We start from the raw sequence: 15,200 nt of genomic DNA on the forward strand, positions 1-15,200 counted from the left end.
ATGGTAAGATAAATCAAAATATTTTTCTAAATTAGGCACAAGTTTACTGAAAAGTTGAATTTGTCAATGACTCAATGCTATAGTTTTAGTCTCAAGTTAACGTGTATGGCAATCAACTAAGCAAGCGTTATACATTCATAAGAAACTTTTTTTTTTTTAATTATAAACATATATTTTGACCATTATTACTGGACATTTATCATTTACAAATTTCTTTTGAATTAATCTACTTGAAGTTTATAATATTTGGAGTTAGGTACATAGGCAATTTAATTTAAATATAAAGTTAAGTCGGTTGGGTCCCTATACATTTATAGAATTTTTATTTTTAAAAAAAATGATATTTTTAATTTATTACTCATTTACTTGTAACTAGGGGTGTTAATAAATTCATCGAATTCCCATTCATTAATAGTGGATGAGATATAAATTCACTTGAAGGAATCATGACAGTAGCAGATTGAAGGCGGATTTTACTTTCTAAAATTCGTTATATATATATATATATATATATATTTATTTATATATTTATTTATTTATTTATTGTTTTATTGATTTATTGATTTATTTGTTTGAATGGTTGAATGGATTTTTTTTAATTTTGAATTAAATAATTAAATATTTGGTTCTTATTTTTAGAGTCCGTTTGGAAATTTGAAAAATATTTTTTTTATAAAATAATTTTTTAAATGATTTATTTTTAGAAAAATAATTTAATTTCTAATGTTTGACTAGAGGTCAAAAAATTATTATTTTTTGTTTGACTGAAAGTTAAGAAATTATATTTTTTAATGTTTGGTTTATTTTTTTTTAAATGAACATATTATTTTTCGGATTTCTAAACGAATCCTTAATATATCATTTGAAAATATTATTGTTATTTTAATTTTTGAATGATTAAATAGTTGAGAATCTATATTAAAATTTAATTTAATTTTTTTTTTAAAAAGCTTATGATTCATTGTACGATCCGCATATAATCTGCCTCGGGCAAGTAGGATTGGATTGGATCTAGACCCACGGTTCCGCCCCCAAATTTGCTTCCATCCGCTTTGCAAACACCTTTACTTGTAATCATGTCGTAGATTTAATCTTTCATTTAGTGATTATGTAAAATTCTTTCATTAAGGTTATAGATCATTATTATGAATTGTTAAAGTGATAAAGTATATATCAAAGTCTCATATAAATATGTATAATATAGTCACATTCCTTATTCTTATAGAAAAGTCTTATAGACAAAAAGTATGAAGTTTGATTTCATTGGTCAACGTTCTCCCGTCAATGCTAAATGCATGGCTACAAGTAGTCTCGACCAAACTTTCGTCAAATATAAAGTTTTTACGAAATTAAATTATATTCCATAGTTTCTTATTGCAATTGTCTTGCCGCAAATAGGGTGACAATATAATTCTTTTTTCTTTTCTTTTCCCAAAACAAAAAATTATTATTAAACATAATATTGGAAAAAGAAAAAAAAAGTGGGTTTCAATTCAAATCATAAAACTATTGAATTGCCAAATTAAGTAAGATTATCTGAAAATAACATGAATGTAAAAATTGATAGTTTTTTCTTCGATCACTCAACAGTTTGATTTAGCGGTTTTGACGTAGATTTGACAATTTGTTGTAAATGGATTGACTTAAAATCAAAATATTAAAATATAACCTTTTTTTTTTCTTCAAAAAGTTACAATTTCTCATATAAGTAATAAACATTTTATATATTATTACTATTACATTTTTCAGTATAAGTGTCACATTTGATATTGGTCTGACCCGTCTCACGGACAAGTATCCGTAAGGCAGTCTCATACAAGTTTTTGTCCTCTTGGGTCACACTTGTGTGAGATCCGTGAGACGGGTCGGATATGATCAATATGAAAATGTAATACTTATATTGAAAAATGTAATACTAATTAAAAATAAAGTGTTTGTTACTTTAAGGGAAAATGTAATACTTTTATATTTTGATGTAAAATATTACATTTTTCATCAAAAGTATTACATTTTCCATTATAAGTAATATTGTCAAATATTTATTACTTATAAAGGAAAATATAATACTTTTGAGGAGAAATGTAATATTTTTAAATCAAAATGTTAAAGTATTACATTTTTCTTCAAATGTATTACACTTTTCTCATATAAATAATAAACATTTTATTCCTTATTAGTATTACATTTTTCAGTATAAGTATTACATTTGATCTTAATCCGACCTGTTTCACAAACAAGGATCAAACAAAGATATGTGATACGGTACGGTCTCACACAAGTTTTTACCCTCGTGTATATATATATATATATATATATATATATATATATATATATATATAGAGAGAGAGAGAGAGAGAGAGAGAGAGAGAGAGAAAATAAAGGTTAGCTGAATTGAAAACAAATAAATATTAACATAATTAAAATTAATTACATATTAATCTCTCATACAAAAGTGATATTAAAAAAAAGTTAAATTCCCTAAAGACTGTTTGGCAAATTCCACGATGTGTGAGAGTTTTCGAATGGAAAACGATTACTGCCCAAGTTAGATACGTGGGCCCAATTTTAATTGAAATTTAGAATTCGAATTTTTAATAAGTTTGGACTCTAAAATTAGAGATTCTCTCATCTTTTATGATTTGATAATTGATGAATAAAATAAATTGTGAGATATATTTGAATTGACCTATAAATTTTTAAATATTTATAAATTAGGAGTCGAGTTTTTGTTTTCGACATTAGGTATTTTTCAAATGTGAGTATCTTCAAATTTATTTTTTAAACATCTATTTTAATTAGGTTATTAATTACTGTAATGTTATTCCTAAAATATTATTCTCACATTATTATCAAATTTTAATTTTACGGTACTATATCAAGTCATTGTTACATTATATATTACTATTAATTATTATTTTAAAACTCATTTAAAAATTAATATTTCAGTCCAATGATCACCGGATCGTACACTATTTCTATGATATTTAGTTATTACCCATAGCTAGATGTTGTCAAGAGGATAACACACACACATGACACATGATCACTACCAAAATATATGATGATAGAAAAAAGATATCTTCATTATATTTCTTCTATCTCTTAAAATCTCTCTCCTAAATTTTAAATTTTGGGTGATCTTTATAGAAATTGACCCCCTTACTAAAGATTTTTGATAAGTCATCGAAATGACTAAAAGTGTCTAGAAAATTATAGTTTATGATGTTAAATGACAAAAACGATAATTTGAGATTAAATTTGAAATTGTCACCAAAGACAAGAGACTTCTGGTGCAATTAATAAAGAAAGTTATAGAGGGCAAAATTGTCCTACTAGCTAATTTGCCATGAAAAACAAAATATATCAATAGGGAAGAGTGAAAAAATTTTTCCACGGAGAAAAAGTCATTTTTTCTCAAATTGAAGGAAAAATGAAAATGTCAAATAAGATATCGAAGGGTGTGACAAATTAAAATTAAAAGAGAACTATAGACATGCAAACTCATATAGTGATGACTAGAATTTTTTAATGTTTTATTTTTTGTGAAAAAAAAAACTTTTAGAAATATTTTTTTAAAAAATAAATTTAAAAAATACTCCATTTAATAAAATGTTGAAGTTCCTATTTGAAAGAAAAAAAAAAAGAAAAGAAAAAAAAGCAGCCAAACCGGCGGCAGAATAAGCCGTTTGAACAAGAAGAATTGAAGCCGCCATATTAAATTTTCTAAAGTTTTCAGTATTATAATTTGACCCACTGCACTATTGAAATCTTTTTCCACTATCACCATTTTCTTTGTATTGTCAATTTCGTCCATCCTTATCCCTATCCCTATCCCCCATTAAAAACATTCCAAAAGGACGAAAATACCCTTTCATGCCTCTAAAGGAAAATGGTGCCTTTTTTTTTTTTGGTTAGACCATGAGGTGTCCTGAGCAGACCCTAACTCATATAAGACACCTTTAAGCCCGTATCATACTCAGCCTAATCTTCATTCGCACCGGCCCGACCCAATTAAAGGGACTGACCTCTCTTAAGGGACAAGAGTTCTCGGCCACTCACGCCAACTAAGCTGGTTAAAATGGTGCCTTTAAAATAAAACTTTTTCTTTTTATTGACATTGGTCTGAGTTAGAAGCAATTGAGTTTTCTTACCAATGATTTGAGTTAGAGGTGATTAAATCTAATCTAATTATGATGAATTATTTCACACTTTTTTTTTTTTGGTTAAAGACCTTATAATCATATACTAGTATTAGATATATGAGCCTCTATAAAAATAATTCAAGATTTATTATATGTTTAAAAAAATATGGATAAGAGTATAAGACATAAGAGTCCAATAATAAGACCTTTAATTATTTAAAAAATTAAGATAAAGCCAATAAATTTATATATATAAAAAAGAGTTTCAAATAGACATCAAACTTGAAAACAACATGCAATTATATATATATATATATATATATATATATATATATATATATATATATACTTATTGTTTGCAAATAAACAACAAATTAATTGTTGGTAAATTTTTAAATTTTTTTATTAATTTACTATCATGGCTAGTTGTCATGGGAGTTTAGTCCTGGATTTGATTTTTGCTTATTTATTTATTTATTTTTGGAAGAAGGCCAAATTCTTGTCATTTTCTTTCAGATGAAAAGAAAATGAAAACATGATTTCCATATTCTTCTCATTTGAAATACGATAAATTCTTGTCCTCTTTCAAATAGGAGGAAGACAACCAATATAATGCACTTCCTCTTCCTCTATCTAAAAAAAGGGACAAAATTTCATTGTCTAATTATCTTCTTTTCCAATCTTCTAAATTGAAATAAGATAAATCTAAGAATTTAAGTAATTATTGTCATGATAACAAAAATTTAAAACATAAATTATCAATTTCAACAATAATAATGATGATGCTAGATGCTTATTGTGATGTTACATCAATATATAGTTTTTAAATTTAATATTTGATTTGATGGTTAAGCTAACATTTACTTGTAATAATAATAAAAATATCTAATTGCATATTTATTTTCTTGAATTTAGAGATTTATTTAATTTTTTTTAGTTTAATAACCTAACTGTATTTCTTTAAATAGTTGAAAATTATGTTTTACCTTTATTTAAAAAACAATGATAACTAATGCATGTGCATTACTCTAAGTTGCGAGTCGCCCTGTTTGTCTCAAGATTTCACTCCTCGTCTATACACTATGTGCACAATTGCACAAGTAGTATTCATCACATCTAATCAGTCAAGGCCTCCCAATGACCATACCCCAGGTTCTCACTGCGATTCAAGCACGACACTACCGCTGAAGCAAGACTTTAGGTGATTGGTCAAACCAATTGAGTTAACCCCGCAAGCACAATGATTGATATTTTAACATGCACATCCCCAATGTATATAGTACTACACCATTAGTATTCTCAAGTTCATCTGTTTATTTCGATAGAAAAATTCTATTGCTCATATTTCACTTTTAGTCTTTGATTATTTTCATATTTTGAGTTTATAGTATTATTACATTTAATCATACTCTTCTAGTTTGGTCATATTACATATTTGAGTTTTATTTACTTGCTACAATTAATCCCTCAATGACTAAAAGTGGGATTTGCTCAAATGTTATTATTTGTTCATCCAACTAACACTTCAACAGGGGCTTCATTGCCATTTTCTGTAAATAAGGGGTGGAAACTGTAATTATGAAAAAAATAGTATAGGAAAAACGAATAATCCCTATCCGTATGAGTTTGACTGAATTATCACAAGTCTGATACCGCGTTTGCATAGAACTTCTCCGTTTTGACTCGCCGATCAGTGGAGACTCAGTTTTGACTAGCAGTTAATTGAGACAACTTGTAGAAGAGTAAATTTTTTTTTTTTAAATAATAGTTTTAAGAACAAATAAGCTCCAACATTTTAAATAGTTTTTTTTTGAAAATAAATAGGTTTTTTCAAACTTAAAAAATTTAAATAAATAATTGAACCAATTGGTCCATTTTTACCATATAAACATTGTCATAATAACGTCAGTCAATATAGAATAATCGATAAATATAAAAAACATCACGTTAGTTAATAAAATTAGAAAGAAAAATAAGATTTTTTTTTGTTTGTGTGCAAAGTGTAATTGCATCACAAACCTTGATAGTTGTTTGTAAATTAATTAATTTTATTGAGCATTTAATAAATAAAATACAAATGTGTATTCATTCAACTATCAATTTAACTTTATAGTTAGAATATAATATATTTTCAATTGAGTTAATACTTTTTGGGATCCACCGGGTATAGTGGCACCGTCACATTTAATTCTAAACTTTCAATTTAACCACCCGTGGTTCTTCAACATTCAAATTTAACTACCAATGGTTCTTCAACTTTCAAGTTAACCACTCTTGGTTCTTCAACTTTTAAAATTTTAACCAACTCTGATCCTAACTTTGCCTTTATTTAAACTAATGAAATGATCACAATTAGTTAAATTTGAAAATTGGAGGATCACATGTGGTTAATTTGAAAATTGAAGGACAACAACATGTGGTTAAATTGAAAGTTTAGGACTAAACGTGGCGGTGCCACTATCCTTTGAGGACCCCGGTTAGTATTAATTAACTCATTTTCAATTTAATAAAATTGAAGTTCAACTACACATTTATATTTACATATTATATGAACTCATAATCTTTGGCATGAAGTTGACTTTGATATCAAATTGAAGCTCTAAGATGAGTTAATGGTGAGTGGGTTGAGGGTTTCATCACCAATACTGATTATGGAGAGGCAGCGGAGGTCGAAGCCAAGGCCATTGCCAAGGGTTTGGAATGGGCTTGGAACAGAGGCTTATGTGATGTTGAAGTGCAGTTTGGCGCCAAGAACGTGATTAATTGGATCAAAGAGAAAACTGAGCTTAGAGGGCCAGTGAGTGAGAGTATTGAGGAGGTTCACAGATGGATTAATAAGAATTGGAGGATCACTATTCGGTGGGTCTACCGGGAAGAAAATGAAGTAGCCGATGCTTTGAATACTTTGGGAGCTAATTTGAACAATGGGTGGCGAGACCTTGATACGTGCCCCCGATGACCAAGAGACGAGTCTTTGCCGAGAGTATTTGGGCTAGTCTGGCTAGAAGAATGAGGGATAATGGCCTGGTTAGTTTGCTATCTCCGAGGTTCCTCTTCCCGTTCCATTGAATTGAAACGTGTGTTCCATTTCAAGAGGGAATGAGGAATGAATTCCACCTATCAAGAAAGAAGCTGAACCCTACATATGTGAAATAAAAATATATAATTCAATTATCAATTTAGTTTTTTAGTTTGATATGTACTAAATGCATTTTTGAATTGATTTCTTTGTTGGTCAATCACAGTGAATTCCTAGGAGTTTGACAAAAATATATTGACCCGGTATGGTTGTCAACAACCCACAGCTTATACCAAAGTAAATGTTGGAAGAATGGAAGTTCAAATCACGTTTGTTGGTAATTTCTTGCTTAAACCCTTAAACCAATGTTTTACTCCATTGAATCTCGTGAATTTTGTATTAGGAGTATCATAAACATTGTGATAAAATAATTTCTAAATCCTCTATTATGCAACTAAATTTAATTTCCGAGTTACAATTTAGAATTGATGGTTATAAACATCAAATTCGGATAATAAAAAATTTCAACGTCAAATTTCGTTAAAACTCTCCTGTTGAGAAATATAATCCCCATGCATTCATAACGAACAACCTCATAACATATTGTCTTGTTTCGTCCTAATTATTCAACTGATTCGTGTTCGTGTTCGTCTGTTTCTTTCCTGAAACGTAATAATTTGTTTAATAAAACAAAAAGAAAAAAGAAAATAACAAAAACGTGTGGCCGGTGAAACATTGAAACCAATAATTTTATGCGCACTAAGAATATGTGTGTATATATATGTATTATATATCAGACTCTGTCTCTGTTCTTATACTATACATCCTTACAATAAATCCTTAAACTAACCAAAACACCCTCTCTAAATCACTCTTTTCTCTCTCTCTCTCTCTCTCTCTCTTTCTCTCTCAATAATAATCTAAAAGAGCAGAGAGTTGACAACAATCAAGTATAGTGCTAAAAAATGGCTCTGGTAAATGAACTGTTGGGAGTTTCAAGGGTGGAGATATGTAGACCGGGTTCATTTCTGAGCTCATCGAAGTGTGTGACGGATCTTGATGGGCGGTTACGCGTGAACCGGGTTGTTGATCCGCTGGGGAGAAGGGGCCTGCAAGTGAAGCGGGTTAGACCGGTGGCAGCCGTGAGCAGTGAGCAGAAAGTGGTGAAGATTGTGCCGGAGAAAGGTGTGAAGTTTAAGGTTAGAGCTGTGGTGACTGTGAGGAACAAGGACAATGAAGATTTTAAGGAAACTTTTGTCAAGCATCTTGATAATCTCTCCGAAAATTTTGGCAGAAATGTTGTGATGGAGCTCATCAGCTCTGAAATTGATCCAAGTAAGTCAACTTTTTTGCTTTTGTTTTGTTTTTTCTTTCTTTATTAGTGATATTACATAATCATGGAGTGAATGATTTATGATTTATGATTTGAGATTAAACTAACTTTGTATTGAATCTTTATCAGAGCTTGATGATTTTAGTCATTTTACTTTACAGTAACATAATATAATAATCACAAGGCGTTTGTAGAAATGCCTGAACTAGTTAAACTAATGCTTTGGGGTTTGGACCCTGTATAATGTTTGACCTTTTCAAAAATGGGGTACACTGTGATGGTCTGATTGGTTTGGTTTATGTTGTTGATAGAAAGCAAGGGACCACACAAGAGCAAGCCAGCAGTGTTAAAGGACTGGTCCAAGAAGTCAAATCTAAAGACAGAGAGAGTGAATTACATTGCAGAGTTTGTGGTGGATTCCAACTTTGGGGTCCCTGGTGCAATCACAGTCACCAATAAGCACCAGCAAGAGTTCTTCCTGGAGAGCATCACCATTGAAGGATTTGCATGTGGGGCAGTCCATTTCCCTTGCAATTCTTGGGTTCAATCCAAGAAAAACCACCCTGACAGCAGGATATTCTTCTCTAACCAGGTATCATCTTGGTCTGTCCAAGACTAATTCATGTTTTTAAGGTCAGCACAGCATCATCGTATGTGGACAACTATCTGTGAGATTATGTTAATCTCTTCCAAGAGATTCAATGTTCTCATTCAGATCTGGGCAAATCTTGGTTGTGTTTATCCCCATATATAATTAATATTTTCTTCTTCTCTCAAATGTTGAATCTCTGACCCTAAGGGCCCGCACCCTGGCTTTACATAGCATTTGGAAAGATGTAAATCACTGAACTAATGAGTTAAGCCCATGCGGGCATAATTAATATTTTCTTGGGAGGATATATACTGGTTGATCTAGAACCATCCCAGATGCAAGTTTTGTATATTGTGTGAAAAAAATGTGGGTTTGAATGTACTTGTTTATTTGTTAATACTACTAGTATTATTTTAATGTCAATTATGTATGTGGCAAGATTTGCCCAAATGTTTTAATAATATAGAAAAGTTTGAAAGGAAAGTTGATCAAGACCCCATTGGAGATCATGATATGTAGACAACTATATGGGCCATGCATTGTCTGCCAATGTTGCTATCCATTTAACATGTTTACTTTTACTGTACTATTTAAAATTAGGAGCATGGTAAGATTAAGTTTACTATGTTTGTTGAAAGAAACTTGCTGATTGTCTGATTCTTAACAGCCGTATCTGCCCAACGAGACACCTGCCGGACTAAAAGTATTGAGGGAGAAAGAGCTTCGAGATTTGAGGGGTGATGGAACAGGAGCTCGAAAATTGTCTGATAGGATATATGATTTCGATGTTTACAATGATCTTGGGAATCCTGATAAGGGAGTCGATTTTGCTCGTCCCAGACTTGGTGGCGAAGCTATTCCTTATCCTAGGCGTTGTCGTACTGGTCGTGTCCCAACAGACACCGGTAAGTTTGTTACTCCTCAATCCTCATCAGTATCAGTACATAAATATGTATTCTTTTTTCATGCCATTTGATTATTGAGTTCGATCGATGCTTTTTCTTAAAGATATCAATGCCGAGAGTAGAGTGGAGAAGCCATTGCCAATGTATGTGCCAAGGGATGAGCAATTCGAGGAATCTAAGCGGGACGCATTCTCCACTGGAAGGCTTAAAGCTGTGCTTCACAACTTACTCCCTGGATTGCAGGCTAAAATCTCAGAAAAAAACAAGGACTTAAAAGGATACCAAGACATTGATAAACTTTATAGCGAAGGGGTCCTTCTAAAACTCGGAATTAAGGACGATGTCTTGAAGAAGTTCCCACTGCCAAAAATAGTCACCAAGTTCAAAGATGGCGACCTTCTCAAATTTGACATTCCTAAGATAATCTCAAGTAAAGCCTACACTGTTTGACTATTTTTTTTATTTGCTTGTACATAAAATAGTCTAGTATTTATGTTTGTTATATTGTGGTATGTTTTTATAGAGGATAAACTGGCATGGCTGCGAGACGATGAATTTGCCAGGCAAGTACTCGCAGGTATTAACCCTGTATCCATTGAAAGGCTTCAGCTTTTCCCTCCAGTTAGCAAGCTCGACCCCGATGTCTATGGCCCCTTAGATTCTGACCTCAAAGAAGAACACATTCTTGGACATATCGATGGCATGTCTGTACAAGAGGTAATAAGAAATAAAATATTTTTTATGACCAGCTTTCAGTCTCTATAGTCTTTCAACTTTACAATATTTTTCTCTGTTTGGTCAATCTGAACACAGGCAATAGATTCAAATAAGCTGTACATTGTGGATTATCATGACACGTACCTACCATTTGTTGACCGGATTAATGCTCTTGATGGCCGTGCTGCATATGCTACCCGGACCCTTTTCTTTTTGACTGATATCGGAACTCTCAAGCCAATTGCCATCGAGCTTAGCCTCCCGTCAACTGGTCCAAGCTTGAGGTCCAAGCGTGTAGTCACACCGCCAAAGGATGCAACCACTTATTGGATGTGGCAACTTGCTAAAGCTCACGTCTGCTCCAATGATGCTGGCGTTCATCAACTCGTTCACCACTGGTAACTAAGCTAGCAACCGATTTTCGATTCAGCGTTCTTCAGACTTGCATTTATTATAAACATCTTTGGTTCATCGTTTTCTTAGGTTGCGTACACATGCTAGCATGGAGCCTTTTATTTTGGCTGCGCATAGGCAATTAAGTGCCATGCACCCAATCTTTAAGCTTCTCGACCCGCACATGAGATACACACTGGAGATTAATGCCTTGGCTCGCCAGGGCTTGATCAGCAATGATGGTGTTATAGAGTCATGCTTCACTCCCGGTCGTTATGCTATGGAGATCAGCGCTGCTGCTTATAAGAATTGGCGCTTCGACTTGGAGAATCTCCCTGCTGAGTTAATCCGAAGGTAATTTTGCACCTAGATAGATCAAGATTAAGACGGGTTAGATTTTTAATTTGAAGCAGTGAATCTAAATGGTTATTTTCTTTGAATGATGTAGAGGAGTAGCAGTAGCAGACTCAACGCAGCCACACGGGGTTAAGCTTCTAATCGAGGATTATCCATATGCTGCCGATGGTCTCTTGATCTGGGGCGCGATTGAGAATTGGGTTAAGACTTATGTGAGCCATTACTACACAGACGCTGATCGGGTCTGCAACGACAGGGAGCTTCAGGCGTGGTACGCTGAGTCCATCAACGTTGGCCATGCTGATCTTCGCCACGCTGACTGGTGGCCGACTTTAGCAACACCCGACGACCTGATCTTGATCCTCACCACCATCATTTGGCTCTCGTCTGCACAGCATGCTGCCCTGAACTTTGGCCAGTACCCCTACGGTGGCTACATCCCTAACCGCCCGACCCTCATGCGCCGTTTAATCCCCGAGGAGAACGACCCCGAGTACGCCATCTTCACAGCAGACCCTCAGAAGTACTTCTTCTCCGCACTACCAAGCCTGCTGCAAGCCACGAAACTCATGGCCGTGGTCGACACTCTCTCAACTCACTCGCCCGACGAGGAATACCTCGGCGAAAGACCCCAACCGTCAACATGGACAGGCGACACCGAGATGGTCGAGGCGTTCTACGAATTCTCAGCCGAAATTCAGAAGGCCGAGAAGGAAATCGAGGCCCGGAATAGCGACACCAGGTTGAGGAACAGGTGTGGTGCAGGGGTGATGCCATATGAACTTCTTGCTCCTAGCTCTAGTCCTGGGGTAACATGCAGAGGTGTCCCCAACAGTGTGTCAATATGATGCTAGGATGATATTACTTAAAAGAGATTTTCTACGGTGTCGATTGTACCGGATAAAATCATATATAGTATATCTAGTTGTACCCCGTACAATTAAATATGATATACATGATTGTACTGGTTACTTTCGGCAGTATAGAAAATTCCTATTAATTAATTGTTTGTAGTGAGAATATAGGTATGCATGTAGGGAGTGCATTTATTATTATTATTGTTATTATTATTATTATTTTGGGTTTGCAGTCAAATTAAATGGCTGTTAGTTATAATTAAAATAGGTCTAGTTAAAATAGTCTTTTAATTTCAAAATGATATGTTAAATACTTAAATTATGTATAGACTAAAGACAATTACCACTTTAAGCTTTAATGACTGGTAGATTGTGAGTAATACTTTTCGGGTTCAATTGTAGAATGTGTTACATAGCTACATAAGAGTAAATAATAATAATCATTATTGCTAATTGTTTGTGTTGCTTTTTTGTTCTTTATTTTTGTAGATGATAGAAATTAAAAATTATTTTTATTTTTGGTCCTGATGTTTTCACATTTGATAATAAAGTATTAATTTTGTTACATTTGGTGTACGACTTTTATTTTTTGGTAGTCCGTTTTGTCAAATATTTTGTAAACAATAGTATGTCGTGAATCATATCGGCACTTTTGAAAAGAAAACGTATAATTTTGAACTGCAAGTATGATGCATTTTGATTGCTTTTTATTGTAGAATTGGTCAAAACAAATCAAATGTTTATAAGAGATTTGGTGAATTTTATCAAATGTGAAAATATAAATTGTACTAAATTTGTGATAAAAATAAAACTTAAAAACTAAATGTGAAAATAAACATATAAATAGTTAAATAATTATTATAAATTTATGTTGGACTTGGGCATAGTGGCATACCACTGGCTTCAAACAAGGCCTACTGGCTACTAAGGCAGTTGTTATACGGTGTACCATAGTCACAAAATACCGATGTTTCATTAAGTAAAACAAACGACTGCGGCGGAACTCCGTAAAGGATACTATAGTTCATCTTAAAAGATACTGCATCACATTTGTTTTTATATTATCAAATGAAGCTGTCGTTATATCGAAATGTAACTGTAGTTGTGTTAAAAGGAAACTGCAGTGTATATAAAATGAAACCGAATAATAATTTCACATTTTTAGATATATATTGTCCAATGAAACTGTAGTTATATCGAAATGATATTGTAGTTGTGTTGAAAGGAAACTGAATAATAGTTTCACATATTTGAGTGCATAATGTCGAATGAAACTGCAGTTAAATCGAAAAGAAACTGTAGTTGTGTTTAAATGTAACTGCAATGTATATAAACTGAAAGTGAATGGCGCGGAATGGAGGCTGTTTCAGCCGTCTGTTTTCATTAATCAAAACGACATCGTTTTGATGCATGGTCCACAGTAAAATTTGCGCTACTAAGAGGAATTATTGAAAAACTAGAAAATTTAATATGAAGAAATAAATCTTTTTGTTTAAATGCTTTTTTTTTTCTCTAAATTGAAAAAAGAAAGCAAATTTTCCCACTTTTTATACACAAAATTGGGAATTTCTTTTTCTAAATAATAAATGTGTAATTCTACATAAGTCCCAAATTTCACTCTAATTTTCTACTCCATATGACATGACATGCCTTGATTGTTTAATTTAGTACGGGATTATGATCTTTATCTATTTTTCTTTTTCTTCGTTCAATCAAATTTGAACAAAAATAAGAGTAAAAGTTGAGACTAGAAATTTTAGTGCGCATGAAATATGTTTTATTATAAAAACGTGCCAATGAAAACTTTCCGTCTTTTTATTGATTCCACCCATCATTGGTTGTTCTGGATCAGAGGAGAGTCCATTTTTAACACAGTAAAAAAAAACGAAAAAGACGAAAAACCAAAAAGCATCACGTGATGAGACAGGGAAAGACAAATTGAGTTTGGCGTGGTGAATTGTGGGCAAATTATGCTGTGGACCAAGGTGGACTTAGGTTCAAAATTACGTCGTTTTTGTCTTTTTTTTTTTTTAATTTTTTTAAAATTAGTAAATATATTGATGAATATAGAATTATCCAAAAATGTGTGAATGTAGAGATTTCAAAGTGTGAATGTAGAGTATAGAAATTGTGAATGTAGATTTATGATTGTGTGAATGTAAAGTTGCACAGAAATGTGTGAATGTGGAGGTTTCAAATTGTGAATATGGAGTATAGAAATCGTGAATGTAGAGTTATGCATGTGTGAATCTGTAATAGAGTTAAGAAGTTCTAACAACTTGTAGCCCTGTAATGTGTGAATGTGGAGTTTTCAAGTTGTGAATATGGAGTATAGGACATGTGAATATAGCGTTTTGAATGTGTGAATGCATAACAGTGGTAATATAGTTACTAAACATATAATCCTGTAATGTGTGAATGTGTAGTTTATAAAGTGTGAATGTATAGTATAGTGTATGTAAATGTAGAATATAATGTATGTGAATGTAGACCCAGGTCCACCTTGCAAGGTGGACCAGGGTCCACGGCATAACAACCCGTGAATTGTGCTAGTGAAAATTATTTATAAATATATAAGAGTAAAGTTCAATAGTTAGGGGTTTTTTGATAAGTTTTTTTCAGGCTAAGTAGGAGAAAAAGAAAGAGAGAAGAGAAAAAATGAGAAAAATATTTGAAACAAAAAAATAAAATAAATAAAAATTAAAAACATTGTCATTTACGCACCCAGCTAGCGCATGTAGTGCACGCCCCAAGCTGGGCGCGACGGTTCCCTTCACATGTAAAAGGAGTAACAACTTTTTCCTTTTTTTTTTTTTTTTTTTTTTTTTCTCTCTCAGTGGACCCCGCAAAAAAAAATCTTTAGCTTACAGGAGGAAAAAATTGAA

The 15,200-nt window shown here is 32.5% G+C and overlaps 1 protein-coding gene across 1 annotated transcript; it reads left to right on the plus strand.

Annotated features, from left to right (window-relative positions):
* The first annotated feature begins 7,985 nt into the window (after nucleotides 1-7,985).
* Nucleotides 7,986-12,695, plus strand: LOC115996574 (linoleate 13S-lipoxygenase 3-1, chloroplastic-like). Its single transcript, XM_031235863.1, has 8 exons — nucleotides 7,986-8,496; nucleotides 8,806-9,086; nucleotides 9,754-9,991; nucleotides 10,095-10,421; nucleotides 10,515-10,708; nucleotides 10,805-11,106; nucleotides 11,192-11,455; nucleotides 11,550-12,695. Exons 1-8 carry the CDS (start codon nucleotides 8,127-8,129, stop codon nucleotides 12,304-12,306), a joined length of 2,733 nt encoding a protein of 910 aa, XP_031091723.1. The 5' UTR covers nucleotides 7,986-8,126; the 3' UTR covers nucleotides 12,307-12,695.
* Nucleotides 12,696-15,200: the final 2,505 nt, after the last annotated feature.

Source organism: Ipomoea triloba, chromosome 11 (genome assembly GCF_003576645.1).
Source record: "Ipomoea triloba cultivar NCNSP0323 chromosome 11, ASM357664v1".
NCBI classification, from domain to species: domain Eukaryota; kingdom Viridiplantae; phylum Streptophyta; class Magnoliopsida; order Solanales; family Convolvulaceae; genus Ipomoea; species Ipomoea triloba.

Bases quoted from the DNA above. Each gene is read 5' to 3' on its own strand.
- LOC115996574 (XM_031235863.1), top strand. From the start codon at position 8,127: ATGGCTCTGGTAAATGAACTGTTGGGAGTTTCAAGGGTGGAGATATGT. The intron at 9,992-10,094 runs GTAAGTTTGTTA...TTTTTCTTAAAG, and splicing joins TCGTGTCCCAACAGACACCG to ATATCAATGCCGAGAGTAGA. The intron at 10,422-10,514 runs GTAAAGCCTACA...ATGTTTTTATAG, and splicing joins CATTCCTAAGATAATCTCAA to AGGATAAACTGGCATGGCTG.